This window comes from Lytechinus variegatus, chromosome 2 (assembly GCF_018143015.1).
Source record: "Lytechinus variegatus isolate NC3 chromosome 2, Lvar_3.0, whole genome shotgun sequence".
NCBI classification, from domain to species: Eukaryota; Metazoa; Echinodermata; class Echinoidea; order Temnopleuroida; family Toxopneustidae; genus Lytechinus; species Lytechinus variegatus.
Genome location: NC_054741.1, coordinates 64982881 through 65010727, shown reverse-complemented (window position 1 = coordinate 65010727; position 27847 = coordinate 64982881). Strand labels below are relative to the sequence as shown.

The 27847-nt window shown below is 36.3% G+C and overlaps 1 protein-coding gene across 2 annotated transcripts in view; it reads left to right on the top strand.

Annotated features, from left to right (window-relative positions):
* Nucleotides 1-27847, top strand: part of LOC121408659 (sodium-dependent dopamine transporter-like) — a 69132-nt gene that overhangs the window by 13291 nt on the left and 27994 nt on the right. The window contains exons 1-2 of one of the 2 annotated variants that reach the window (XM_041600198.1): nucleotides 13074-13364; nucleotides 16259-16368. In XM_041600198.1, coding sequence (XP_041456132.1) covers nucleotides 16296-16368 — 73 coding nt within the window. In that variant the 5' untranslated portion in view covers nucleotides 13074-13364; nucleotides 16259-16295. Of the gene's footprint in view, nucleotides 1-13073; nucleotides 13365-16258; nucleotides 16369-27847 lie in introns of those variants that run through there. The other variant, XM_041600199.1, reaches the window with a different exon arrangement.

The window sequence follows — 27847 nt, the reverse complement described above, 5'->3', positions numbered from 1 at the left end:
CACTCCCTGACTACTTGATCTGATCTGATTTTATTTATTGTAATCTTCTGCATGCATAACATTCGTGTATAATACATTAAAACATTCTGAACAAATATGATCTAGTACCAAATAATCTTAACATTTACGGTAAGCACAAGAAGGATTGTCATTATAAGCAGATTACTTGAAAAAAAGTGTCGACCCCGGATTAAAACTCATTAAATCAATTAAATCATTAATAAAGCACAATGGTAATTTTTGTTCATAATTTTAGTGATGAAGATGGAGAGGACGAGGATGATGGTGACAGTGGTAAAGATGAAGGCCATGGAGATTGCGATGATGGTCATGGAAGAGTATTTGGTGATGATTAAATCAAAGGAAGAGTGATTTGATGATTAACTGAAATGGACTGGAATACTGACACAGAAAACTTACTTCAAATAATCTGATAATAACATGGATTAATAATAATAATAATGTCTGCATTTATATAGCGCTTAACACATCAGAACGTCGCGACGTCTCTAAGCGCTGTACAGATATATTATTACCCCGGTTATTGGATCTTTGCATGTCCGCATACAATATATGCACCTTCTCCACTCCCTGGGGAGCATTCCTACGAGAGTTCAAAGACTCGATTGCTAGGCATACTTGATAATTAGGCTTTCACTTCCTAACGGGTACCCATTTAACACCTGGGAGTTGCAAATTGTGTATTGACGTCTTGCCAAAGGACGCTAGGCCAAGGTGGAATTCGAACACACAACCCTCTGACCACAAGGCGAGAGTCAGAACCGCTACACCACGGCGCTTCCACATTTGACGTTCGCCTTAGATGAGTAAAGAGATGAGTATCTTTTTATAGGCTATGGTAGAGAGTTCCATAAATCGGGACCGTGGTGTCTTACGGATCTCTGTGCAATAGGCAATTTGGGGTTGATTAAATCAAATTTTGAGGAGCTACGTGTAGGGTAAGAATGAATAGATGTGTTCATTGTATAAACTTTTTGGAATGAAGGAGGAAGCATGACGTACTTGAACACCAGCAATAAACTTAAAAGTGAATTTATGTCACATAATGTTAGTCTCTATTTTATGGAATAATGGGTTCGTGTGTGATGAATATTGCGAATCAGTACAAATTCGAATGTCTTTTTTCCTGTAATGAATATATTGTATTAAATTTAGTTTTTGTTTAGGTTGCACAAACTATATTGCAATACGATATATAAGGTAACATTAATGAATTGTAGGCCTACAATGTGAAAAAGGTAGTAGGTGGAATGATGTTTTTCATTTTGGAAAGTACATCGACGTTTCTCGAGATTCTCGACTTGAAAGATCATGGAGTGGCGATAGCACTGTGTACCCTTTCCTCTGTGAACGTGAACGACTGTACTTGAATTTCACCACTTGGACGTACAGAGGGGATCTTACTTCTACCGCCATCTTTTGCACGTTTAAAAAAAACCCAGAAAATTTATATTGATTAAATAGGACTATAATCAAATATGAATCAGTTCGTAAGAAACATCAGCTTTCAATATCCCAGAACTGCTTTGTAGATAAAATCGATAGTTCGTTGAGGATGGTGTTCTCCTTTCTACGATAACTTCCGATGTATAATTAAAATCTGTTCTCGCTGGAATTGGGCCTCTTTTCTTTGAAAAGAGTTTAATCATCACATTGTTGGAGACTATCCGTGACAATACCGTAGGTTGACGTAGACATAGAGATTCAACGAAAACTGCGATCATAATTCTGTTCGTGTATTCGCGGAAGCCAAGAAAGGGGGCAGGAACGCTCCTTTAAGTTTTCAAGTAAGGTAAACAGAGGAGGAAAGAAAGAAGATAATTGGAAGAAATAAGGACTAAGATATAAAATTATAGAACGAAAGGCCTGAGCCTTGCAAATTTATAATAGCCCTTTATATTAATGGAGAAATATGACTAAATTTTTATGTCGTCTTGCCCCCCCCCCCCTTCACCAAACTATCCTAGCACCGCCCCTGTCGAATTGAAATAACCCCTTATCCTTAAGGCTTGGTCCTACTACACTTACGGATGCAGAGAGGATGTGAAACGGAAGAGAATCTTGTCATCCGTTGGAAAACGTTATGTATCCGTTGTGTACTCTTTGTAAACGTGTTTCATACGCTCTATATCATATTTTGTCCGTTGTCTGGAGCGGATGAAAACGGATGGACACACCCCGAAATTTCGCTTGTCCGCTGTATCCGTTATGAATACGTTTAGTGTACGTACGCCAGTGGGACCAGGCATTTATATACTATATTAAATATAATAAATTTCTCTTCTTTTAGAATCATAGTGCTATTTTATCTAACATTGATAGATTGATAGAATTTATCGATAGACTTTATCTCCCCATTATTTTTTTTTACCCAATATCTATAAATTTCATTTTAAGAATCTGTAATTTTTCGGAGCTCAGAAGCACAATTTGAGCGTCAATCTGGTGCACATTTCATAAAAAAAATCTTACTGAGAAAACATCCTGCAATCATGTACTCTCAACCAATCACTTTACTGCATTTCAGTAGCTTGTATCAAAGAAGCATGCAACTTACCATTGTAGAATTCGGTGTTGGACATGTTGGAATTGATGTTATATAGCATGGGTGAATGCGCATTGCCGAACTGAACAACCATGTGTTTGTATGTGGGGGCATGAATGGAAAGCGAATCTCATTCACATCCTACCTAAGAAAATTATATATTTCCTCTTTTTCTTCATTTCATTTAAAATTGGCTCAAGGGTTCCCCGATAAACGTTAGAAAGTACTTTGACATAAGCCAGACAGACCTAGCAACACTAGTGACAGTTAGGGGCGTTGTAGGGGTTGATTTCACATGAGTTAAGATAAGTAGCTTTCCAGATTGATTAGATTACATGCAGGCGTAAAGGTGGTCCGGATTTGTTGGTAATGCCCCCCCCCCTCCAAAAAAAAAGGAACAAAGAGGGGAAGGATTTATCTTTATAATACCGATTTGACACTAAAATGTAAATCTCGAAAATTATCCGACGGGAAGAGCCTCCTCTTAAATGTGATAACTTTTTTTTAAAACGGTTTAAAGACAATGGTATTGATGCTTGCCTCATGACGTAACAAACTGTTCAATCTGCACTTCTCCGTGATTTGCCATACGTTGTTGCAACACTGGTAACAAAAACAATCGCACTTGTTCGTGGATGAAGATGGCACTATCCAAAATTTCTTTTCCTTGAATTTATTCGGTCAACTTTTTTTTCTTGAAGGGGTACTCCAGGCTGAAAATAATACGATTTGAATGTAACATGATTCAAAATTCAATGAATTTGTTTTCAAATTTTGATGAAATTTTCAGCAATTTGCTCGGTGCATTTTACTCTGTATATTTAGATATAATTATTTTTCAGCTGGGAGTTCCCCTTTAGATAATATATAAATATGGTCTATCATGTCATGTGTGTGTGTGGTTGTGTGCATGCAAAAATGTGTGAAAATGTGTGTATATGATTGTGTGCATGTAAAGGATTTTTTCCGTTTTTTATTTTTTTATAATTATCATTTTGTCATTAATAGCATTTTGGTGATTATTGATTATACAATTCTAAAATCTCTCTCTTTCTAAAGATCATTAACCCCTCAAAAGAAAAGCTTATATTGGGTAGAGCGTACCCAGTGGACATTATGGAGAATAGTATTTGAAACAAACACTAATCAAGATTATAAATTTCCAATAAAGCTTAGGCCTCGGAAGATAAAACGAATTTGTTGTAACATTTTTTTTAAACGTTACGATTTATTATCAGGGAGTGATTTAATGAATAGAAGCATATAACCGCATTCATTGGTGATCGTAAAAGTTATAGAATCATTCCCATTTCTTATCAATAGCGAGGAAAAAATGATAAACATATCAGAAACTAGTCACGCGCACATTTCTTCATAATTAGGCCCATCACAAGAACCATCCCGCAAATTTCAAATAAAATTCAACAAAATCGCTGTCTCTAAAGCACTTTCTGGATTTGACTCCGACAAAGTGCTATAGGAAACAGTGGCAGATGTGTGTAACATTACAGGTTAATTCATGAATTGACATTTGCGACGATTACCCGTGTTTTGAAACCACGATGTCTGTCTGGGATACCCTCGACACCATCGGATATGAACCACCTTTAACGTTAGAATCACATTAAATCTTTGGGATATACTAAAAAGTTAAAAGTAGACTCGAGAGATCAGAACTCCTTTCAAATCGATAGTGACGCATCCTATCTTCTATTGTAGAGTAATACTTTGTCATGGGCTGCTCCAGGACGCGCAAGTCCCCCTCTTAGAAATGAGGGAAATTCCCTTTTTTAATATGATAAGCGGAAAAACAACAAAAGGTAGGGGATTATTCTCACTCGGCCCCAAGGTCGTAACCGTTTTCCGAAATAAGCCTCGGAAGGAAAATGAAAGCAAAAAAGAGCAGACTTTTCTTAAAAAAAAAACAGGGGGGCAAATTGTCAATTTGCGGCAAAATGATGAGGGCACGCGCCCCAAACTTTGGTCTCAGGATCCACAGCTGCACCTTGAGAATATTACAAACCTAATAGAGTAATACATAATTTATGGAGATATATCCTTGGTCCCGTAACACAAAGGTTAGCGATTATCGTACGCTTGATTTTCATGATTGATTGTACACTGTAGTTAATGAAATCAATCGTAGAAAAATGTTCTACAATATTTGCTAAGCTCTGTGTTACGTGCCTTGGATATAAGGCCTCATTGTATTAATTCAATTACTTAAGAATATAAGAATATGACAGATGTCTCTATGACCCTTGTATGTTTCATTTATTAAAAGTAAATCTTTGTTTTTGAGGACGAGAGTTGCGTTTGCCTCACCTGAGCAAACAGGCTATTTGCAAGGTGTAAAGGTTTCGGGAAAAGCTCGGTTGATTTCGCAACTAAATTTTTAAGAATGAGAATTCAGACAGGAGATAAAATGCCAGAATCCCAGAATGACAGAGGTATATGTACAACATAGCAGCGCGAATTCAACTACTACTTAATACGAAGCTGATAAAAGTAATAGATACAAATTCAACACAGACGTGAAACAAAATAATATGAATATCTCAAGTGAATTGATCGGTGTGATTAAAATCAATAAATAATTCAACCGAATTATAATTATAAAGAAACATTTTAGGAGTTTTAACATATTGAATATTTAGGGCACACCACGAGATAAGATGTAATTTAGCTTTTTATCGATAACAACAAAATTGAAATGCATGCTCATCAAGACCGACATTTCGTTTTGATCTGGGCCCTGAGAGGGTGGCGAAAGTGTCATTGGAGGGAACCGTCATTCCTAAATATTACTGATATATTTTGAGGTGCTGCACGAGGTGCCTCTTTGTGAAATTATTACCCTTTTGACCTATTAGTCATCACAAAGATCGCTTAATAAACTGGATATATTATATGATTAATAATAATTAGTAATATTGGCGATGCAAAAGTGGATCTATAGGAACTCATGTATAATATATTATTTTAAATGGGAATAGGTTGACAAAAAGACAAATCATTTTTTCTTTGCTTCCTATTTTATGTGGCGCCAAATTTGTTTTTCTCCCATTACTAGATTCACACATCAACATTTTAGTTTATAAATGTTGATAACACTTATGTATATCCTATGGACTGGGTATCTAATGAACATATCAAAAGTGGTAATATTTTCAATTTATTTTTTAATATAATCATTATGGATAAACCTTTATAGTTCAGGACCTAAACATCATGTGTAAAAACTACTCTTCTTTTGAACAAAATAATTATTACTCTTTACCTATTTGAAAATTGACTAACTAATATTCAGGTCAAGTTTATTTAAATGACGAATTTCCAAGTGTGAATTTTAGCCATACACCGATAACATCTCTCAAATATATTAAAATGAAAAAAAAGGACAAGAGTACGAGTTGGTGGAATACACGGAGACCCTATGTTCGGGGTTGATATTCGATCCCCTGGCTTGCGTGATTTTCTTGTCTACCTTGCTCCCTGACTGACTAGCAACAATGGAGGATATTAATTTTGGCGCGAAGATCCCCCTGGGGCGCCTATCTACACACGTCAGTTAATACACGGGCAATCTGAGATGAAAGTCAATTGCACATACACTGTCTTGTGTTATTGATGTACTGGGGCAATGTCTTCTTTCTCCTGTGAGTGAGATGTTGAGGTGTAGTCATGCAGGGAGTTCGGGGAAACTTGGAAACAATGATGATTTTAAAGTGAATGATATGATCTGATGATATAAATCAATAATTTATGCTTGACAGTTTAAAACATAAACTAGTCAAGCAGGTGGCTCCATGCGGACACTTTAAAAACACTGAGTAAAATTTGTCCAATATTGGGTAGAAAAGGAACATGCATGTTTTCTGGGTATTTTTTACCCCATACATGCCATATCGGGCTATTTCAACACAACATTGCGTAAGATTTACAAATCTTTTTACCAATCTTTTTACCCAACCACCATGCATGTTCTCATTTTACCCTATATTGGGTAAAACTTTTTAGAGAGTATATTAAAATAATAATAATTGACCTGGACATTTCTGATTATCCAAAGCAGCCTTTATGAATCTGGTCCTGTCATTGATAAAGTCTGCAGTGTAGCGAATATTGGAGGTATACACATTTTTCTTTTCGTGCGTTGGGATGAATTTTCATGATACAAACAGATGACTGATTTGTTGTCATGGTTGTTAAAAACATTTATTCCATTCATCGCTTTAAATATAATATGAAACCGAAAATACTTTGAAGAATTAAAGTGTAGACATGCACACACAAACACACACACCCTTATACACAAGATTTTCTGTTTCGAAATAAAATACTGCTTCCCCTATTTTCTAGTAATAATGTACTGACCGTGATCATCAATAAGGGGGGTAAAAACACCTAAAAGCGTAATAATACATTTCTCCTGGTATACTAGTCCAAATGAGTAGTAGGTAAGTGCATTACACCCGAGTAAGTACTAAGAAGACGTAATCCCGTATTCATAGCTTTCCCGCTCTCAACAAATTGACCGTGACGCCAATGTGATGCCTCCTGGTTTGACGTGACGTCATCATTCGGACAGTGTACCTTTTGAACAGTAGCTCGAGAAATCAGAGAAAGGAAAACGAATGACAGAAGGCAAAATTAAGTTGTAAAATAATGCCGATGATTATGATTATTGTGGTGAGAATATGATGAAGATGACATGATTATGGTAATGTGGGGATAATGCGCTTTAAAAACACAGTAAAATTTTACCCAATATTGTGTAGAAAGGGAACATGCATGCGTGCTGGGTATTTTTCCTTAAACTCATTTTGGGCTATTTCATCGCAACATTATCCAATTATTTGGTAAACCTTTTTGAGTGTGATGATGCTGCTGGTAATTATCATTTTCCCGTATAGGTTATTTCTACTCATATTCATTTTTCCATTGTTATGGATATTATTTTAACTATTATTATCTTGTATCATTAATATTATTGAAAATAAACATACGTGCTGAAAACATTGCGGAAATTATCATGCAAGCAATGTTTATGATTAGTGATTATAATGTTGTAAATGAAGATGATAATGTTGATGATAATGTTAGGGGTAGCAACTACAGTAATAATGATAAGAATGAAATGGAATAATGATGATAATGATTTAGTGTTATCATCATTTTTGTGTTGACATGATAATCATGATAAACATTAAAAGTTTCGCACATATGAAGACGTGCAGAATAACGTTACGCCTACATATTAAAATGAATGCCAATCAAACGTCCATTTACTTAAGTTACAAACCCTATACTATCACAAGTTGATTGGATTATGTCAATGCAGTAAACGTCATTCTATAGCTTTACGTAATCAACGACACCGTGTAAGATGACGTCATTGTACGTGTGTTGGTCTAGAACCAAGTAACAGCTGGGCTCTGAAAACAAAAATATTCAGGAAGAAAATATTAGGTTTGTTTACACATGATCATGCGATTGGAGTGGTGCTACAAGATAAGGGACTACCCTTGAAATGAAGAACAGGTAGAAATAAAAACGTAAGAAAAACTCTGTATTACGTAAAAAAAGGTCGCCGTAGGTTGTCTGTCTATCTATCGAAATATACTGGCGCCTCCCAAGATGTTATCAACTGCTGGTTACACAATTATCCAGCCCAATATATTGAATTGAATAGAATGAGATAGGATATAATGGATTGGCTAGGAAAAGTAATGCATTTTAGTAAGGAAAAAATAAAACTGTATTAGGTGTAAAGTTTGTGCAATGCTGCGTTAAGATTTGCCCATGCAACAGGCTTTTTCCCGGTCCATCAAACGCGCATGCTCATTTCGGAAAAAAAGGTACACTGTTAGAAAATTTCTGCTTAAAAAAACATTCCTGCTGCAGAGCCTCGAGAACACCATCTTACTGCACTGTATAATCTTACGTGCATTTGTGTAAAATTACAGAAAATTATTTGGTGTATGGAAACTTACAAATTTATTGTAATAAAATGTTTCCCCTTTTTTAAAACAGACCTTTTCTGTAAAATTGTAGAAAATCTTTCCTATTATAACAATTTACAGAATGATTTGGTTATTTCTTTCTGTAAAATCTGTTTTGTAGTTTTTCTTCTGTAAAATATTCTGTTTTCTCTCACAGATAGCACTCAACCTTTTTATGGTAACCATCACGATTATCTCACGTCATAGAAGAACTGTCATCTTGCGTTAGATTATCAATGATATCGCAACACATGGAAATTCATTTCGCTTAGACATGAACGCGATCGATCCCAAAAGTGAATCGATAGCCTACCCTCGGGCTTACCTGTTTGTTCACTTTTCCCCCCTTTGTTGCTGCGTATTAATTGCAGCTTTCTGAAAATACCCTGGGTCGTTCTAGCAATGCAACTCCAATGCCAAATGGAAACAGAGAGAAAGAGAAACGTATAGATAGAACATGTTGGTATTGGTGGAGAGAGAAAGAGAGAGGGGAAAATGTAGATTTAAATCAGTGTAAACCCAGATTCATATTCGTATTTATTCAAGCGGAAAGAAAACAAAATATGTATGTTTACAGAGCTAATAGACTATTGATTAAATCATGTTTTCCCCATTCAATCAAGTAAATGTTTACAGATGAAGTCGGGAGCAGTTTGTTACCGTAAGAAGAAAAACGTGGAGTACCACAGGGCCAACTTCTCGGGCCATTGCTAGTTTCGCATATTGAACAATTTCCAGCATTCATCCTAGATTATATCAAGGAGATATATTATTGGCTGTCAACGTCTGCCAACGTTTTTCTTTCCTTTATCAAACTCTAAAAATGAAGTGCTAATTTAGCACTTAATGTCCTTGTATAGTATCTGCACTTTGAGTGTTGATTTTCTAGTTCAAATTTGAATGAATAAACAACACTCAAAATGCAGTCACTATACAAGGACATTAATTGCTAAATTAGCGATTCTTTTTTTTTATAGCGTATTACTTATTAGTACTAATATCATGACCACAATTTTACACCAATTCTGGTTCGATCTATTTTAACAAATTTTGTTGTCTGATAGATTGGCTCATTATGGCCTTTTATTCACATCCAAAATTATAGCATATTATATGTACCATGGTCAAACAATACTTGAAGTACAATAGTTAATAGACCCACCGAATGGTTTTATGAAATCAGGATTTCAGATCAGACCTGTTGCTCCCTCCTTGTTTTGATTTGGAATGTAATTCTAACGAACGCAACTAATGATTTGACATGCTTAACCGTTTCTCTTCAATAGAATCTTGTCACTAACAGATCAAATCGTTTCATGTTAATTTTATAAACCCGATCATTTTTTACTCGCATAAATTAATTGGGAGTTTTGTTTTACCAACAGAACCCCAGATTATCATAGGGCCAATAGTGGCGGACCAACTTATTTCTCTGATGAAAAAAGACATACATGACGCAGAAGTCTTCCAACTTCTCACTGAATAAATATAAGAATCTTTGCAATATGAATTTACAATCGTGGAAATCAATGGAATTTTGTCTCGCTTAAAACATTGCTCCTTGGTAGTATTAAACATCAGAACAAAGCCTCCATGATCTTCAAATCAAACCCCTTTAAGTTTATAGACTATTTCTTATCTCGGTAATCAAAATGTGCATATGGTCGTATAATGTATAGAAGTTCGATGGCGGGTGAAACAGTTTCTAAATTAAAACCTGTGCATGCCACAAAACATCAGCCATAAAGGTAGACAAATATTCGTTGAAGGTATTTGATTATTAAAACCAACGGGACAATATGGATGACTCTTGTGCGCAAATGGAGGCAAATTAATTTGCACACCTCGTATTATTACTCATTATGAGCATACACAAAGCAAAGGTTAATAGGGACGGCGCACAATCCTAATTTCCTGCTAGTTTGAGCTTGATTGAAATTCAGACGATACTGTTCTCTCCCCCTCTCTATCTCTTTCTCTATCTCTCTGTCTTTCTCCCTCTCTGCATCTTTCAAATCTTCTACAACATACATTTCTCGGCTTGGCTGTGAAGTAATCACTCGACAACACCAAAGATGTTGGATTTATGAAGCTGATCGAATCTTCAAAGCAAAGGGTCATACCTACTTTGGATATAATTGTTACGTCATTACCCGCTCAGTCAGTTTCTTTGATTTTGATATAAGGTATATTTTCATGCCTACCTCCATCATTATTTGGCTCTTAATGTAACAGAGCCTGACGTAGTTTATCAATAATTGATATATAATCCCTCTCTCGTTTTATTTCTTGTAATATGGCGATTACATTTCCTAATCTTTGTTGATGCCCTCAACACAATAGAGTTTCAAGTTATACCGAGATATGGCTTTATCTGTTTAACATATTGGACAAATGTTTAGGCTCAATGGGGAGTTTTAGAAATCGTAAGAGAGTGGGCAATTACGAATATTTCTAGCTACAATAATTATGACGGATTTCATAAATCTTGGACACTTTATTTAGCGTATTTGTAATTTGGGAAAAAGAAATACATCAGCCTCTTCAAAATAGTTTTCAAAAGATTTTTTCAAGCATCATCTATTCATGTGTATTTACTATGTTATTTTGAAGTAGTATGTAAAGTTTCTATCCATATTTAAATCTATACTCTTTTTAACGTATGAATCAATGATGAAAAACATACAATTAGTTGTCAGTACCACGCAAGTAAATGATTACCAACGATAAACCTATAAGTCGATTAACGGCGATACCATCTAAGGAAATCACTAAAGATGAAAATGGCAAATCAGTTACAAGCTGCAATTCAACGATCAATAACATACAAAACACCAATGAATTACAATCAGCTAATGATGAATAACATACAAATCAATAATCAATAAAACATATTTCAGTGATCAGTGATATATATCACAATCCAATGTATACAAGTAATATGAAATAACGTACAAAGTCAATAACAATAAACATACAAAATAATAAGCAATAACATCAATAACAAGCCAGTGATCCTGGACCCCGTTGGATAAAAGTTACCATTATGGTAACTTTGCCATCCAATGGTAACTTGTCTGGAATCCTAGATTTTGATTGGTTGGTGATCAACGTTACCATGGTAATTACCGTTGGGTGGCAAAGTTACCATAATAGTAACTTTTCTGCAACGGGGCCCAGAACGAAAAACCTAAAAGCAATCATCGATAATGATACTGTACAAAAGAAACCTAAAAGAAATTTATGGTTGTTCCATAAAATCAAAATTTAAGAATTATATTTTGAAAGAAAACAAGAAATTAGACCAGAAAAAAGAGAGAAATAAAGGACGTCGCGGGGGGGATCTGTATCTAATAATATGGTAGTATAGCTTATATCATGCAAGAAGAGTTAAACAGTTGTTACTCAATTCAAAATCAATTAAGCCCTCTTAGAAGAGCTATGTACAGAATGGAAACAATGTCAGCCGTTAACAACTTATTTCACAAAAGGAAAGTGATATAATTAAGAGATGTGAATAATGTTAGTGATGATAATGATTAATTGATAACTCATTCATACTTTCAAATTTGTGATTTCATACGTCATAATGGCATTCAACGTTTAAAGAAACATGGCGTTTTTCAGTAAGAAGAAATTATATTTACATTATGGCGTCCGTGGGATCTTACGTATGGAATTCAAACGTTGCTATCCCTTATTTCTTATTTCATAGCCAAGACATGACTTCATCTAAAAAGCATTTTACGCCCAGAGCTAAGCCCACTGCAGTTTTTTTTAATTTTCCCATGGGAGGTGGAAGGATTCTTTTATCCTTCTCCTTTTACTTTTTGGTCATCTTCTCCTCTCTTTTCCTCTATGCCCAGTAAATCGGGATTAGTCAACATACGGGCCTGGGACTATAGAAAGAAAATCAATAACAATATTTCCAGCGTGTTCGCATAAGAACGAAAAAAAAGAGGTTCACAAGTTTGGGCTCGTATTGGGTGTGGGAAGGTTTAATTAAAACAGAAACCTGCAAGCCACGGTAGGCTGCAAATATTATTGGCTAGGACCTGATAAACTGATGCGTAACAAGATGGAACACACATACGGAAGAGAGAGAGAGAGGGAGGGTGTATATCAAACAACCTAGCATTTCCCACTTTTGATATAGCCATAACCATAAAGTTCATCTTGATGATAAATTCAGCTGACGAGGTCTTATTGAAATTGTTCTGGAAATACAACTTCCTTATTTTGAAAAAAAAATCCTCTAGATATTTATTGACTATGTTTTCATCAATTAATATATGATGTAAATAATTAAGCAACATGAAATGTTCCAGCAATGTATAGAGAGGGAGAGAAAAGGGAAGAAAGAGTTGTCGTGTTGCGTGAGGGGGATAGATAGATAGGGAAGATGGAGAGAGATGCTTTGCGCATGCTCTCATGAGCCATGCAAGAAAGTTAATTCTTATTTGGAAAGGAGTGACCTGTTGCGTGTGGCGCGCTTGAAATCAGATGGTGGTTAAGACGATCCTAGCGGAAGAGCTACCTTCTTGGCTGTCTCTCTCCTTTCTTTATCTCCTTTCTTTTGTGGACCGAAGGAAAGTTGAGAAAAGGGTCCTGATTGCCTTTCTCGGTCGTCAATGCCTTGGATTTTGGAATGGTTTAAACTCAAACTGAACTCTTCACTTGGATTCTGTACGTAGAGATTTGTCAATCTGCAAAGGAGCTCGCTTCGTCTCAATTATTCAGATTGCGAATTTCGCCAATTTCTGACCATTTTTACACAGATTTTCATCAGACTGGTATGTAAACTGATGCAAATAATGTCTTTATTAGTAAAAGAAAAGGGATATTTATCGATTTTAAACACTGGCGATATGATCGGAAAATAAACACAACGTTGTAATGCCACCAAATATGATATACCTTGGAGAGTACACTCATATTATATCCTTTTAAGTTCATTGTGACGTGCAGTCCATAACCGGGGACCTTACCTTGCCCTTCCAAAATATAAGTTCAAAGTACTTTCAATGAAGTTATAGTGAGCCAAAAGTTGTTGTTATAATTTCAAACAATTTCATATCAATATATTAGCTTGAATCATTGGAACCGTATAAAGGGAGATGTTTTAATAACTCAAATTCAACGAAAAGCAACATTTCGCGTTAAAAAAGAGATCATTTAGAAAGAGTCATTGTTGTTTCTTAAGAACTACACTCAACAGAAAACAAAATTATTTGCATATCTATTAAAATTCGGAGCATTGTGAGAAGGACACTTCTAATTATAGTAAATATTTTTTAAACGTGAGTGCATGGTGAAAATGTGAGTAGTCTATTTTCATTAATGGATTTCTGAATTGATTCACAGGCTTTATAATATTTACTTTATGAACAGAATGCTTTATAGAATAAACGATATCAATGGAAAAAAGGAATATTGATCAGTGATGTTTACCAATTTACCAGTTCATTCCTTTTTGGAATGGAAGATTGAACTGAGACGGTTTGAATTTTTACTACTATTTCATTCTTACGATATGCCTTCTTCATACCGGACAAAAAATATTGTTTCCATGGTTACTGAGGTAAATTATAATTGTTGATTTGGAAATTGTTCTTTATCAAATGTATACTTTAGTTGTTCATTAGATCGGAATGATCGGGGTGATGGAGACCGAATGTCGTAACATAGTATAATTTATGCATTTATATTATCCTTCACACATCGCTTAGGGTTTACAGGCATAGATAAAGAACCTGCGCTTTATTCTACATCGGTTGGGCACCTGATATTCCAACTATGGATTTGCTCTATTTTCGTCAAATTCCCGTTGATGCCATGCAGTTGTGTGGTTTCTCTCAAGAATTATCCCTCGTCGATATAGTTGATATACCAGGGAGATTTACACCTCCTTGTGCATTTGCGAACACCAAGAAGACGAAACTTGGGCAGACCAGTCGAAGAAAAAGTTCTAGCAGTTTCCAAACAGCTTGAATCGGGCAAGGATCACGGACTTCATACTGTTCTAGACTAAGATTCTTGGTAAACCAAACATGCATATGGTCTTTGATTGGATGACAAATATGATCGTCATTACAATATATGCTTCATCTTAAATTGAATATACATAAGGAGTTAGGGGGAGTTAGGTCAAGGAAAAGTAAAAAAAAAGAATGATCAAAATATGATATCATAAATTATTGGACCAGATTTCACTTCACCTCTTCGTTATTGCAGTTAACACTGATCAGATACGGCTTCAACTAATCTATCTAACAGATAAGACTGTAAATCTGTAAATATTTCAAAGTGAATCTGAATCTGCATGTATTATGGAACTCGAATTCATCATTGCCCATGAAAAAGTCTTCGAAACGAATCCTGTTAGAAATAGTTATATTCCAATACAGTTTGATGTACCGAGTGGTCCAAGTATTCGCCTTGCAAATGGAAGGTCCAAACGCGTGGTGGGTCTTACCAAACATCTTGTTAAAAAGTACGATTGTTACCTCTTTACAGAAGTACTGTGTCCCCCCAATAATAATAATAATTATACTTGCTTATATAGCGCTTAATAATTACTTTGTCAGAAGTTTCTAAGCGCTCTACAGTATATGCAGCATAATTACCCTGGCTTTAGCGCTGCGTTTCAAGGAATAAATTCCTGCCAGGTACCCATTTACCTCACCTGGGTTGAGTGCAGCACTTTGTGGATCAATTTCTTGCTGAAGGAAATTACGCCATGGCTGGGATTCGAACCCACGACCTTCTGTTTCAGAGTCCGTAGACTAATCCACTGGGCCACAACGCTTCACGCATAATTACAGGAATGCATAAACACATGTACTGTAGATGGATGGCGTAGGACAACACTGTTGGCCTACAGAAACATATAGACACTGCCTTATGTTACTATGTATTTCTAAACAATACAGGTTAATTGAGTATAAATTACCTCTGAATAGGCTTTTGGTGGTATTATGTACATTACAAATATTATATGAACAAGATAAGTGATTCCAGTATTATTTTTTCTAAATGTGTATTCAGTTCTTATCAAAACAAGTGTTTGAGTGCTGTTCAATTATGATCAATTAAAAACTTAAGGTCGATCGATATATTCGATTTCGCATCATCAGCATCGGAATAATAATATCACCACTGATATTCAAAGCTTGATTGAATAGCATCTTCTCAACGCTTCTAAGTTTGGTCGTTATGAAAGTGTATTACATGCTTTGAATACAATTAGTCCACCATTGATTATTTTATTTTTTCAAACTTCCAAGCTTCGTTTCCTTCCTGTATTGAATTGTGTTTCAATGTCACCAATCGAGTTCTTGTCAATTCTATCAACGTTTTTTTTTACATACAAAAGGTAATACTTAGGCCTACTACCTTACCATATCTTGTCTAGTTCTTTGTAGTTAAGTTATACTTGAGTCGATCTGTCAACTATAACTGTAAAAATTCCTTGTACTATTATTTTGGAGTAAAAGGCTGGATTCTTGATCATTACCCCCAGCCAACCTCTTACTCCAGAATCTTTGCAGACACTAAGCAGTTGTCAAGGCAACCGCGCAACGGCATTTTGCCGGAAAGCATCAATATTTAGGTATTCCCACCTTTGTAATGTGATATCGTATACATTCATTTCTTCTTTCCCTCTCTCTCTCTCTCTTTTATGCAGTGCATGTAGGTGATTGTGTGTCCTGATTCGTACCAATATGGATAACGCTGTGGCACCCGGAGGTCCGAAGCAGGATAAGGTTTATGCCTTTAATATGAATCCGGTGGGGGGTAAGTTCGGTGCCCTTATTTCGGCCTTTCCTCTTCGTCTCAGTTTTTATATCTTGGTTTTCTTGAGCCCCCTGTCCATGGATCTGTTAGCACCTATAACGAGTCACAGACCACACTTGCTACATTCCTTTTATTGACATCTCCAAATTGGGTATTTCATCATATTTCATATATTTCTTCTATTTGATAGAAAAAAATCCCATGAAGTAGCTGTCATCCCAAACCCATTGCTGGGTGTAGTAATCCTACTCTTTAAAATCAAAGCAAATATTTTCCAGCCCTTTTCCTAATTTTTATTCGATATCTTATATCATGGCCGTTTATGTTAATTTATATCATGATTATTGTTTTGTTAACAAAAAAAAGAAAATGTCCCATTCTATGTCCCACTGTATACGATTAAGTCCACAACGTTCTCATTAAAATTGTCCAAATTATATTCATTCATATCTTCCCCTATCAATCCCTCATGTTTTCTTCTTTTAGACTATTTTACAGGCCAATGCACCACTTTATTTGATATATTTAAAAGGGTTTTTTTCTCAAATATATTTTCGATTTTTTTTGTTTAATTGAAACAAATAAAGTAAAGATAGTTTTGATTAAGCATCATAGGTTTTTTATTGGTATTTGCAGATTAATTATTAAATCAACCATGAAATAAACGATCTCCACACACTATCACCTCCTTGTTTTTTCCTATTCATTCCCGTTTGAAATCTTAATCCATTTTTAAATCTAGGTCAGTATGTTTTATCATTTCATTTTAGTAATTGTTAATGCGATCATTATGATAATCAAAAGACCAATGGAAATATCAATATTAATGATTTGCGATAGTCAAGGGCGGACCCAGGTTTTTGCGATTGGACATAACATAGTCAATCGATTTGGGATGAATTTGTTAAGAGGGTGGAAAATGTCTAATTAAAGTATTTGTTAAATAATTAAAAATGGAATGACAAAAAGAGGCACCTCCCAGCATACCGGAGCAACTGCGATTCGTTAACACTATCATCACCTTTGAACCTATTGAACAAGTCAATATTAAAATCATTATGATGGCGATGGTGGTAATGATGATGACGACAGTGTCACTGACGACGACGACGGCGATGATGATGAAGAAGATAATGTCGATGATGATGACGAGGATGATGGTGTTGCTGGTGGTGATGATGTTAATACGTGGTACTGATTTAATAATTCTAGAGATAATAAGTTCTAGGTTCTTTTGTTTGTTTTTAATAGTATCGCCAATATCAAAAGTGAATTTCCCAGGTTCTGATTCTTCGGTCATTCACCTCGCTATGCACGAAAACTAGATTAGACTGTTCCGAATTCTATATCCGATGCTACTCGTGGGCGTAACGCTGCGTGAGATAACTTTGAACTATATCGATGCCAGAACGTGTCCTTTTTTCACCGATCACAGAGCGCAACACTCTTATTAATGCCTTCACTTTATAAGATTGTGAAGAAAATTAGGTATTGTACAAGTCAAGCAATGAAATTGCGTGATAATAATTTCACAAAAATGGTGATGCTCAATAGGTGGAAAACCATCTATGTTTAACAAAGAAGAAATTTTTGAACAAGATAGAACAAGGATACTTCGGATTTGGAGAACAAAGTGGCATGTCGATTCTTTAAAGAGCGGGAACTCGACGGCATTCTTCCTTCATGCATCCCATGACATTGTGGAGATCAAAGGGTGTCGGTCTTGTGAACAAGGCGAGATGGTACACCATGGAAAACTTAGTGAACTTTTCGGACAGGAAATACATTACCATGGCAACTAAGATGTGCTATAGACTGTGAGCGTCGGCTTGGGCGCTAATTTCAACCGTCCTCGTAATTATGCACAAACATGATAAGGTTGTCGAACTTCCTAAAGTGGTTCGAATGTCTTTAACCAGAGGCCAGAGCTCCTACAAGGGCATATAGCTATCCATAATTAGATAATTTTTAACAAACTAGAGCAAAGAATCGTAAGGTTGATGCAGAAATTATCAGGCGCATTAAAACCTTCTGATTTTACAGAACGTTAATTGATACTCTGCTTCCATGAAATGAAGTATTTCAACTGATACGATTGAGATTGAAACCAACTATTAATGTAACGGAGCGTATCCGTAGAATACCGCGTTCTAGTAACTCCAATTTAGCATTCAAAGAGAAATACAAGTTGCATCATTCATACTCTCTATACATGTAAAGTGAATTTGATGAGTATTTTTACATAAAGTCTTACTATTTGTCACTTCAAGTGGTAAGGGTGTCAGAAGCTCTCATTCGAGTCAACTTAATCATTCATTTAAGTCAATATCGGGCAGTACGAACTTTTAATTGGTGTCTGAGGTTTCCAAACCATGTTACATAATACTTGATATCTTACTATGTGGTTTGAGGAAATTAGGCAATATAACAGTAAATCCAATGTTCTACCCGGCAAACTGGAGGTTGATTCTACCTACTAGAATATTTTACTTAGGGATTGTGCTTAAATCACGGCTGGTTTTCAGTTATTAGAGACCCTCTTAAACACTCACAAAAGCCCCATTAGAACCCTAAAAGGTTCAAACAAAAATATAGCATAAAACAAAAGTACAAATAAATAATAAAAACCCGGCAAAAATGCTAGAAAAGGGAGAGAATTAAAAAAAATCATGAAATATTATTGTTCGAATCTTTTTTAGTTAAAAAATGCGTGTGATATTCATTTCAAATTAAATCGAATGTCATTCCTGACGAAATCGCCCTGACACGTTTAGCAATAACGTTTAGCAGAGAAATTCAATTGATATTCATATTTCAAGCAAACTCTGTCACGTTGACTAACTCTGCTCCAGATTTTTTTGGAAAAGAAAAGTTTTTGCGACCTGAAGAAAGCGAAACTTAAAATGGCGGGCGACGGGTGGTGGAAGGTAATGAATAGGCTGGTTTCAAGTAAGCACTCTACCTCTTGTTATCAATCGATAAATGCACTGAATAGCCCCAAGCCCTGTACCTACGATGCCCAGCGAATACACCCTCGTTCTCATTTGCGAGTCTCTCTGTCTCCACCGCTATCGTCCACACACGCACGCGCACACACCCACATACACCTTCACGCACCCACATTCCCACCCAACTATTATTTCCTTCATCTTCCTTGTGGCGCTCTCTTACACAATTTAACATCTACGCGCACACGCACACGCATCAGCCATTCGTGTTCTTGTATCGAAATGCTCACACCCACACCACCACCAACCCCAAATCTTAGTTGTGGCGCTTTCTCAAAAAATCTGTAAGCACTTGCAACGCCCAAACTCTTTCTTTATTATATTCCATGCACAAACAAACAAACACACACACACACCCTCACACAGTCCATACATTACACGTTCCACCCTTTCGCGCTATTCTACAGAAAAACGCACTTCCACCAGCTTTCTTCCCCTCGATGCTAACCATCCCATCATCATGTTTTCTCTCTCTAAGGATCACTCCCACTTGCTCTCACAACTCCACACGCATTCCATATTACTAATTTCTCAAATAAAAACACACGCACACCCACCCCTACATATGATCACCGTGTTGTCTTGATCTTAAACTCTAATATAAACACCCCACACAGTGATTTTCTTCCTCGTACAATCACTTTACTCTTTGACCCGCTCAGAGGGCACACAAACTTTCTCTCTTGAGTTTTTAGTAATCTCACAAACGAACACTCACACCCCCACCCATTCGGACTATAAACTCTCGTTCCCTCGCTATAGAGTTCACATCCCATTTTTCTCGTATGAACCTTTTCTCTCACATCCACAAGTAAACGCGAAATACAGACGCTAGTAATTGTTGTATTATGTTATAACAATAACACAAAACAGGAACAAAACATCGCACATCCACACCCACACACCCAACAGCCATATTCTGATCCTTCCTTAACGCACCCATATACTGGTTCTTTTTGAGGAGGATCCATTTTACTCTCACCCTCAAAGAAACACACAATTCATTGTAACTAGTTATTGAATTGCGTTATAAACACGCACACACACACACACACACACATACTCAACAACCTAGGTCTTTCTCATGTACACACGCCATCCTCTTATTTGCTTATTTTTAGAATGCCTCACCCACACATACACTCACCCATCTGTTTTCTCTGTGTGTCACACATAACAATCAACCCACACTCGCACCTGTTCACCCACACACATTTCTTCATCACTCACTCTTGCTCATCTTCCCTTTATGTTTTACATTAACACCCAGACGCAGACAGAGACTGCCTCACATACTCTGTTCTAACCCTAACCCTCCCCTCTACAGTGCGTATCAAAAAAAAGTTTACACTTTGAAAAAATCCTGTAAAATTATACATTTGTAATATTCTGAAGATTTTTCCACATTTTAACTTTAATACAGATCCATTTAAACAAATGACGATATAACTGTCGAAAAATAGTTCCGCTTGAGTGAGCACCACTTACTTTTGAAAAGATGGTGGAAAATGATTTGCGCAGAACTTTGAAATAGTTATGCGAATAAAAGTAGACATTAATCATGAAGAACACGTTGAATTTAGCTAGTAAAATTGATTTGAAGATATCTTTTACATTTTTAGCTTGTTTCCTTGCCCGAAACACTTCGAAGAGTGCATTGCGCCCCACCCAACTCCCCCAAACACAGAGGCCATCGTGACGATATTTGCCATACACTGAGCTGTGATTTACATGAAATGGCTTAGGCTTGATTTTCATTTTGTTAATCATTGTCAAGCTTGGAAAAAATTGTGGAGAAACAATAATTAAATGAAAAATGAAATGTGAACCCACTTTAAATGATGAAAACTTAGTGAAAAAATGCTGGAGATGTCTGATATAAACTTTTGTTCAGATTTAGTTATGTCCTCAGATCCAGTTGGCACAAAAAGGGTAAAGGTTTTGCTTACTAAGTGTTTAAATTTCAATTTTGGTGGCAAAAAATGTTACAAAATGCTTGAATGTATCCATTTATTACAATTGACAAAAAGTGCATTGGGAAACGTATGAGAAATGTTTCGCAGGGTAAGTTTGATTTCGCCATTTCCCCTTGACACAGCGTGAAAACGAGCATTTCTGCGCAAAGAGATTTCTGCGAGATTTACAAAAATGGACAGTGCTCACTCAAGTGTAACATTCTGTCAAAACTTTTACTTTCATTGGATAGATGAGACCCAAACCAAAGATTATATGTGAAAAAATTACCCACATGTTGTATATTTTTTAATTCCCAGGGCTTTTTCAAAGTGTAAACTTTTTTTTGATACGCACTGTATATTTCGTTTCATTGATGTGTTTGTGTCTCTTGCCTCTCTTTCATCAAATGATTTTAGATTTTGCTCGCATTCCATTATGCTGCTTCCCCAGTCATCCCATAGTGCATGTGTGTTCCGCAAGGGTCGGTGTGTGTGTGCGTGAGGGAGAGATGAAAACGAAAGAATGAATATTGGGTCATAGAGCCAAAAATATATAGACATGTTGAAATATATCACCCAGACTTAGCGGTAGTAGAAATAGATGAAGATAATTAAGAAAAGAAGAAGAAAAATTAGGGAAAATGAAAAGAAGGGAAATGGATGTTCGATATAGAAAGATCAGTATGGAGTGGAAAAATATGAAGAAGAGCTGGTTGTAGCTGAAGAAGTACAGGAATAGCATTAATATTTACTTTTTAACATGAACAATCTTAGCAGTAGAAACATAGCTGCAAGATTGGTATAATTGTAGGAGTATCAGTTTAGCATTTGTTTACTCCGTAGTAGTAGTAGCAGCAGTAGTAGCAGTAGTAGTAGTAGTAATGGAAGCAGCAACAGCAGCCGTCGCAATACCAATAACACGTTGGTTTAGTAGATGTAGTCTTGAAAGTTAAGCCATAAATTGCATGAACTGTCGCAGGTTGTTTAATATCTCCAGCACCCTGATTGAGTGTGAGGTTTGAATTCGAATCGATCTTCTGTGATATTAGTCCTATGTTTACTCGCTGTGTTGCGTTACCCGGCTGTCAATTCTACAAACTTGACGAACCGGTTCACCCAACTGTCCGGCGAACTTGCAGCGCAAATAAAAGCAGGCATGTATCAACATTATACCATATCACTTACACAAATTCATATTTAAATCGATGAAAACCCATCAAACGATGGGAAATGAACGCTGGTCGGTGACAAATATCGGTCGTTGGAAGAAAAGTAGAAGGCATAAACAAGAGACAATCGACAATTGGCAGAATGGTAATGATTGTCAGTTCTACCGAGTCAGCTTGAGTTTACTTTCATGGTAACATTGCATATACTCGGCTAGTTTCCTGCAAATTGAGCAGAGGCAAGGACGAAACTTGTGCGTGTGGGTGATATCAAATCCATCTTTTAGTGTGTTTTTATCTATTTTCACTACGATAAGAGGTTCATAGAGTCACTAACGTAGACCCCACCATATCATTGTTGACATAACAATCATTATTAACGTATCACCAATCAGCTTTTTATTTTTTCTAACAAAAAAAAATAATTCATTCAGGAAATCCCCATCGTCATAGAATTCTAGATCTAGCATTTTAGCATCATACTATTTTTTAATGAAATTGTCTAACTTTAGTCACGATTTTTTTTACTGTGAAATGCTTTCCGACAGCTCCCGGCCGGCCGATCTCTTTCCCAGACTATCAACATGATCAACAGTCTGTAAGTGATATCATTTGGTTTAGACGAGCGTTTAGAAGAACAAGAACGGCGCCTCTACATTGTCTGTGCATCAGCCTTAGTCCCATCAATCGTCTGAAGTTCAATACTTAAATTTAGGCACTTGGCAACATAAGCTGAACCTAGCAATGACTAAGCAATAGTTGTATATGGGGCGTTACAATGAACTTTCCATGCTTACGTTGAATTTAAGATGAAAGTGAACAATCAAGTAAACATCCTTTGATATGCGTTCAGTTGCAACTCAACTTCCTTGCGAGGCACTAAATCTTGGTGTGTTGCGACCAATGATATACTTATTTAGGAAGCCTTCAAATTTATGGAATGTTTAAGAATACCCCCCCCAAAAATGTGATATGCTTACAGTTCAGCATTATGCTTGATTTAATTCCTCTTTGTATTCAATTCAATTTTCTGTTGTGTTGGACTTGACCTTAAATATCGAACTACCACCGATGAGTTTTCATTAAGTCGTGGAAAGTAAAAAGATAACAATCATATCTCAAACCGTTTGTTCAACTAAACGAACATGACATGGTTCCGGATATGCATTGAACAGTGGTATTGTCAAACCTAGGTCAAATTTAACATCCATTCAATAATAATGAATAATGATTTGAAAATAAGACGAGGCACGCACGTTTAATTAACGCTGGTAATAAACGATTCATCGTTTAGACGAAGCCGCATCAAGACGCTAACTAATATTACGTAATAACGACAGACTTGGTTTAAATACAGAGGGGTTGATTTTGAAACAAAGAGGTTTTATTACCCTCGACATGTTTCGTAGTGATATATATTCTGATAGATTAATCAAAAACGTTTGGTCAATATCAAGGGGCTCTCCATCTGCAGTTAAATACCAACGATGATATTAAACACCATAGATTTTTTTCTTTTGCGGGGGGTGGTGTCAGTCAAGCAAGTAGTTTAAAGTGAGACTCAACAATATTTAAACCTGAAGACGATTGGTTAAACTGGAGACAGTGTTTTTTTTTAAGTATACAAGTGTATTGTTTCTAAAAATGATGCTGATTTACATCTGAGCATTACAACGATAATAATGGAAATGGCAAGAAAAACCGTTGTATTGTTTTTATTGATACTACTACTATACTACTACTACTACTACTACTACTACTACTACTGCTACTGCTGCTGCTGCTGCTGCTACTACTACTGCTACTACTACTTTTACTACTACTACTATTATACTGCTACTGCTGCTACTACTACTACTACTACTACTACTACTACTACTACTACTACTACTACTACTACTACTACTACTACTACTGCTACTACTGCTACTATTACTACTACTACTACTGCTGCTGCTACTACTACTACTACGACGACGACTACTACGACTACTACTTCTACTGCGTCTATTACTATCAAAATAGTGCTACCTTGGTAGAGAGTTAGAAAGTATAAATTGACGCATTGCCAATGACGCTAGGCCATTATGGAACTCTAACATACGACCCTATGATTACAAGGGGAGAGTTACATGGTCACTGTCTTCACCGAGCTTCCACCTCTGCACAATGGAACATATTACACAATCAACTTAACATCTAAAGAAGATCGTCTTTCGAAGTTATCACCCGAAATTGCGAAGCCAAAAATTGTAAAATAGCTTTCCTTAGACGCTTTACTTTAATAATCATTTCTCACAATTTTCCATTCTCGATGGGTGTTTCAATTTCTTAAGGTCAGTGGCGGCGCTTTAGGTTTCATGAGTGACCGTTAGCTAAGATTTTTTTTCAAGAAGTAAGGGGAAAGTTGGAAAAGATGAGAAAGGGGAAAAGGGAAGAGGAAAACAGGAGAGTGAAGAATATCGTAAGAAGAAGTCTGTGTCGTAGAATTCTATTTATTTATTACCCCGATTAACTAATAGACAGATAGAGGATGATTGATGAAATCGACATAGAAAATTATGAACCTCTAAGATTCCATTCCCCGGCTGCAGCTGCCATTGTAAATGCGTCACTTTTGATACGCAATTTTAATGAAATTGGGCTATTCTATCAAAAGGGCTTGTCTTTCGGAAAGTTAGACGATGTGTGCATGCCCTCAAGAACTAAAGCACATATCGACGTGTGGCTAAATGTGAACTAGTTGCCGAAAACGTCGCTACAAAGCAGAACCGCAGAGACAAAATAAACAATCCTTACTGAGAAAAGAAGTAATTACAGGCGCCATTTCTGAAACCAAACCAAGTGTATTGAACCAGATCACTTGTGTGTGTACAAAGTTGGCCCAGTGGAAACCGTCGCTTAATTCAGCAAGAGGACGCGTGTTATTGGGTTACTCTTGGGCGATTGAAGATGGAAACCAGAGGCGGAACAAGAATTGTACGGTAGCCGCGAGGGCGGGTTAAGAATGTACGACCCTGCACAAGGGATGGTTTACCGTATCAGATTACGCGCGCACTGCATGTGATGCTTCATTCTCCTTGCTCAGTGTGGAACCTTTATCAGCCTCGGGCGCCTTAGCGTAGTTTCTGTTTCCAGGGTGTGTGAGTGTGGTGCAATAACCGTATGTATGTTCTCACCTGTCTTCATCGTAGCCTACATTTTATTTGTAAGACCCGGTGCAAGATACAACCGCTCAAGTTCTCCTTTCTCCATATGATGATATCACCTACAGCACTCGAAGAACAGTATCTGCAACGAAGAACGAGCCGAAGTATACGTATCTGACCGACATCGAGCTCATCGAAGCCAAGTCAAACACCAATTGTCTTAATTCATATCGACAATCCCCTAGTGGATGGGGATATTTATACATTGCACACTAATACAACATTACACATGGACATGATCACAGACTTACCAATAGCATGATTTTCCGCTGTTATCCTTGTTTGATTTGTCTATGTTTATGCAAATCAAATTTGCATTTGGATGGAATTATGTGAGTGCTGAGAATACTTGATTAGATATGCCATTTTTAAATTGATAAAACAGCAATACCACAACACAGTGATTCCTTTCATGCAAATGAGAGCATTGGTGATTTTCTACACCAAATGCTACTTTATCATTTGAAATTTTACATGAATAAAATTTTCATAGGTTTGAATATAAAGAACCGCCCCTTTCCACCACAACATAATGAGTACAATAATGATTACCCCTTCAACGTTTCGTCTGGAGACAGACAGTGGTTCACACAATCGGAACATAGTTTGGAATATGTAGACATTTTACATAGAATAAATAGGCCTCGTGAGCGTTTGCCAATTTTTGGCTTATCTTATTAAATCCTGATCGTGTGTTTTTGTATAAGTATGCGAAGCTTAAAATGACTTTCAGAATAACTGTTTGATATGCACTTCGATAAATAAAAAAAAAGAATCGGTGTTTAGTATGTTTGATATGTTTGATTTTACTCTATATAAATAACATGATTTGGGGGGTATGCTTAAAATAGTTCCAGAGATTAATTTTAAGTTTGTTTAATTCACGGTATTGGATTATCGTCTCTTTAATATTTACCAGTTATAACTTCATGAATTAGCCCATTTTATACCATATAATTAGCATAAAGAATACAAGGGCATTCTTTGAGAATATAATATGTAGGGCTTGATTTGATATACATACTATAACCAAGGTTGTATTACGGGGGCAGTGAGAAAGATACAAAGAGAATAAATGGGAAGGACGAAATAAAGAAGAGTGTCAAATGGAAAGAGTTGCTTTCTAGAGGTATGTTACCATTACTTTGTCATTTAGAATGAAAAGACTTCACATCAACTCCCCACTCACATAAACACCCACACACCCCCACGTGCGCGCACTTACACGCACGCTACCACGCTCCTAAATATTCTGGCCCTAACCACTTACACATATTTTGCAGACTTCACATTTACAACCTAATTCTTCTTATCCAAAATCTAAATACATGAAGTAGTACAATAATAAGTACAATTCATTATATATCATTAAACAGGGGTTCTTAAAGTAATTTTGATTGATCACTAAACGGATCGGATTTTTATTTCTTCATTTGCTTTACTTAAATGATTAGATTTTTTTCTTAATAACACCCTATTTCAACATGGACATTCTTTTCATGCAGTGTCATTTAAAAAAATGAAGTCATACCACTCTTTAATAAGGTGAACTTGTTTTAACTGCTCCCCTCTCCGAACCTCGACTAAAACTTCTATCTAAAATGCATATCCAAAACATGTAAAACGGACCAGGGGATTCCTCGGGGAGACCACTTCACAACAGGTGCAGGCAGCCGAGAGTTACGGGGGCCAGTCGGCTGGAGGCTCCATACATTTCATGGATATAGGTCATAACCTCTCCTGTACTTGCCTCGATTTCAATTTGTGCTTGTTGTCGATTCCACAAAATTATGGCGCCCAAGGGCAAAAAGTAGAATGATTCTGAGACGGTTTTCTTTTTTGTTTTGTCTCATCCAGAATCAGTTGTGTAGGCTTACCGAGTATAGGGGTTGACTGAGGAGACTTTCCTCTAATAATGTCTTCAGGGAGAATTCTTAAATTTGTCTGAAATTAAACCTGATTTATCGTTACGTTTGACAAATCTTTCGTTTCTGTCATTCCAGAAATCCACCAATGAATGACATCTTAATTTGTCCGGTTAAAACGATAGTATATGTACTTCTACCCATACTGCATTCCTGTTCTGACTTTCGTTTTTTTTCATTCATTCATTCTTTTTTTTCTATATATCTTTCACATTT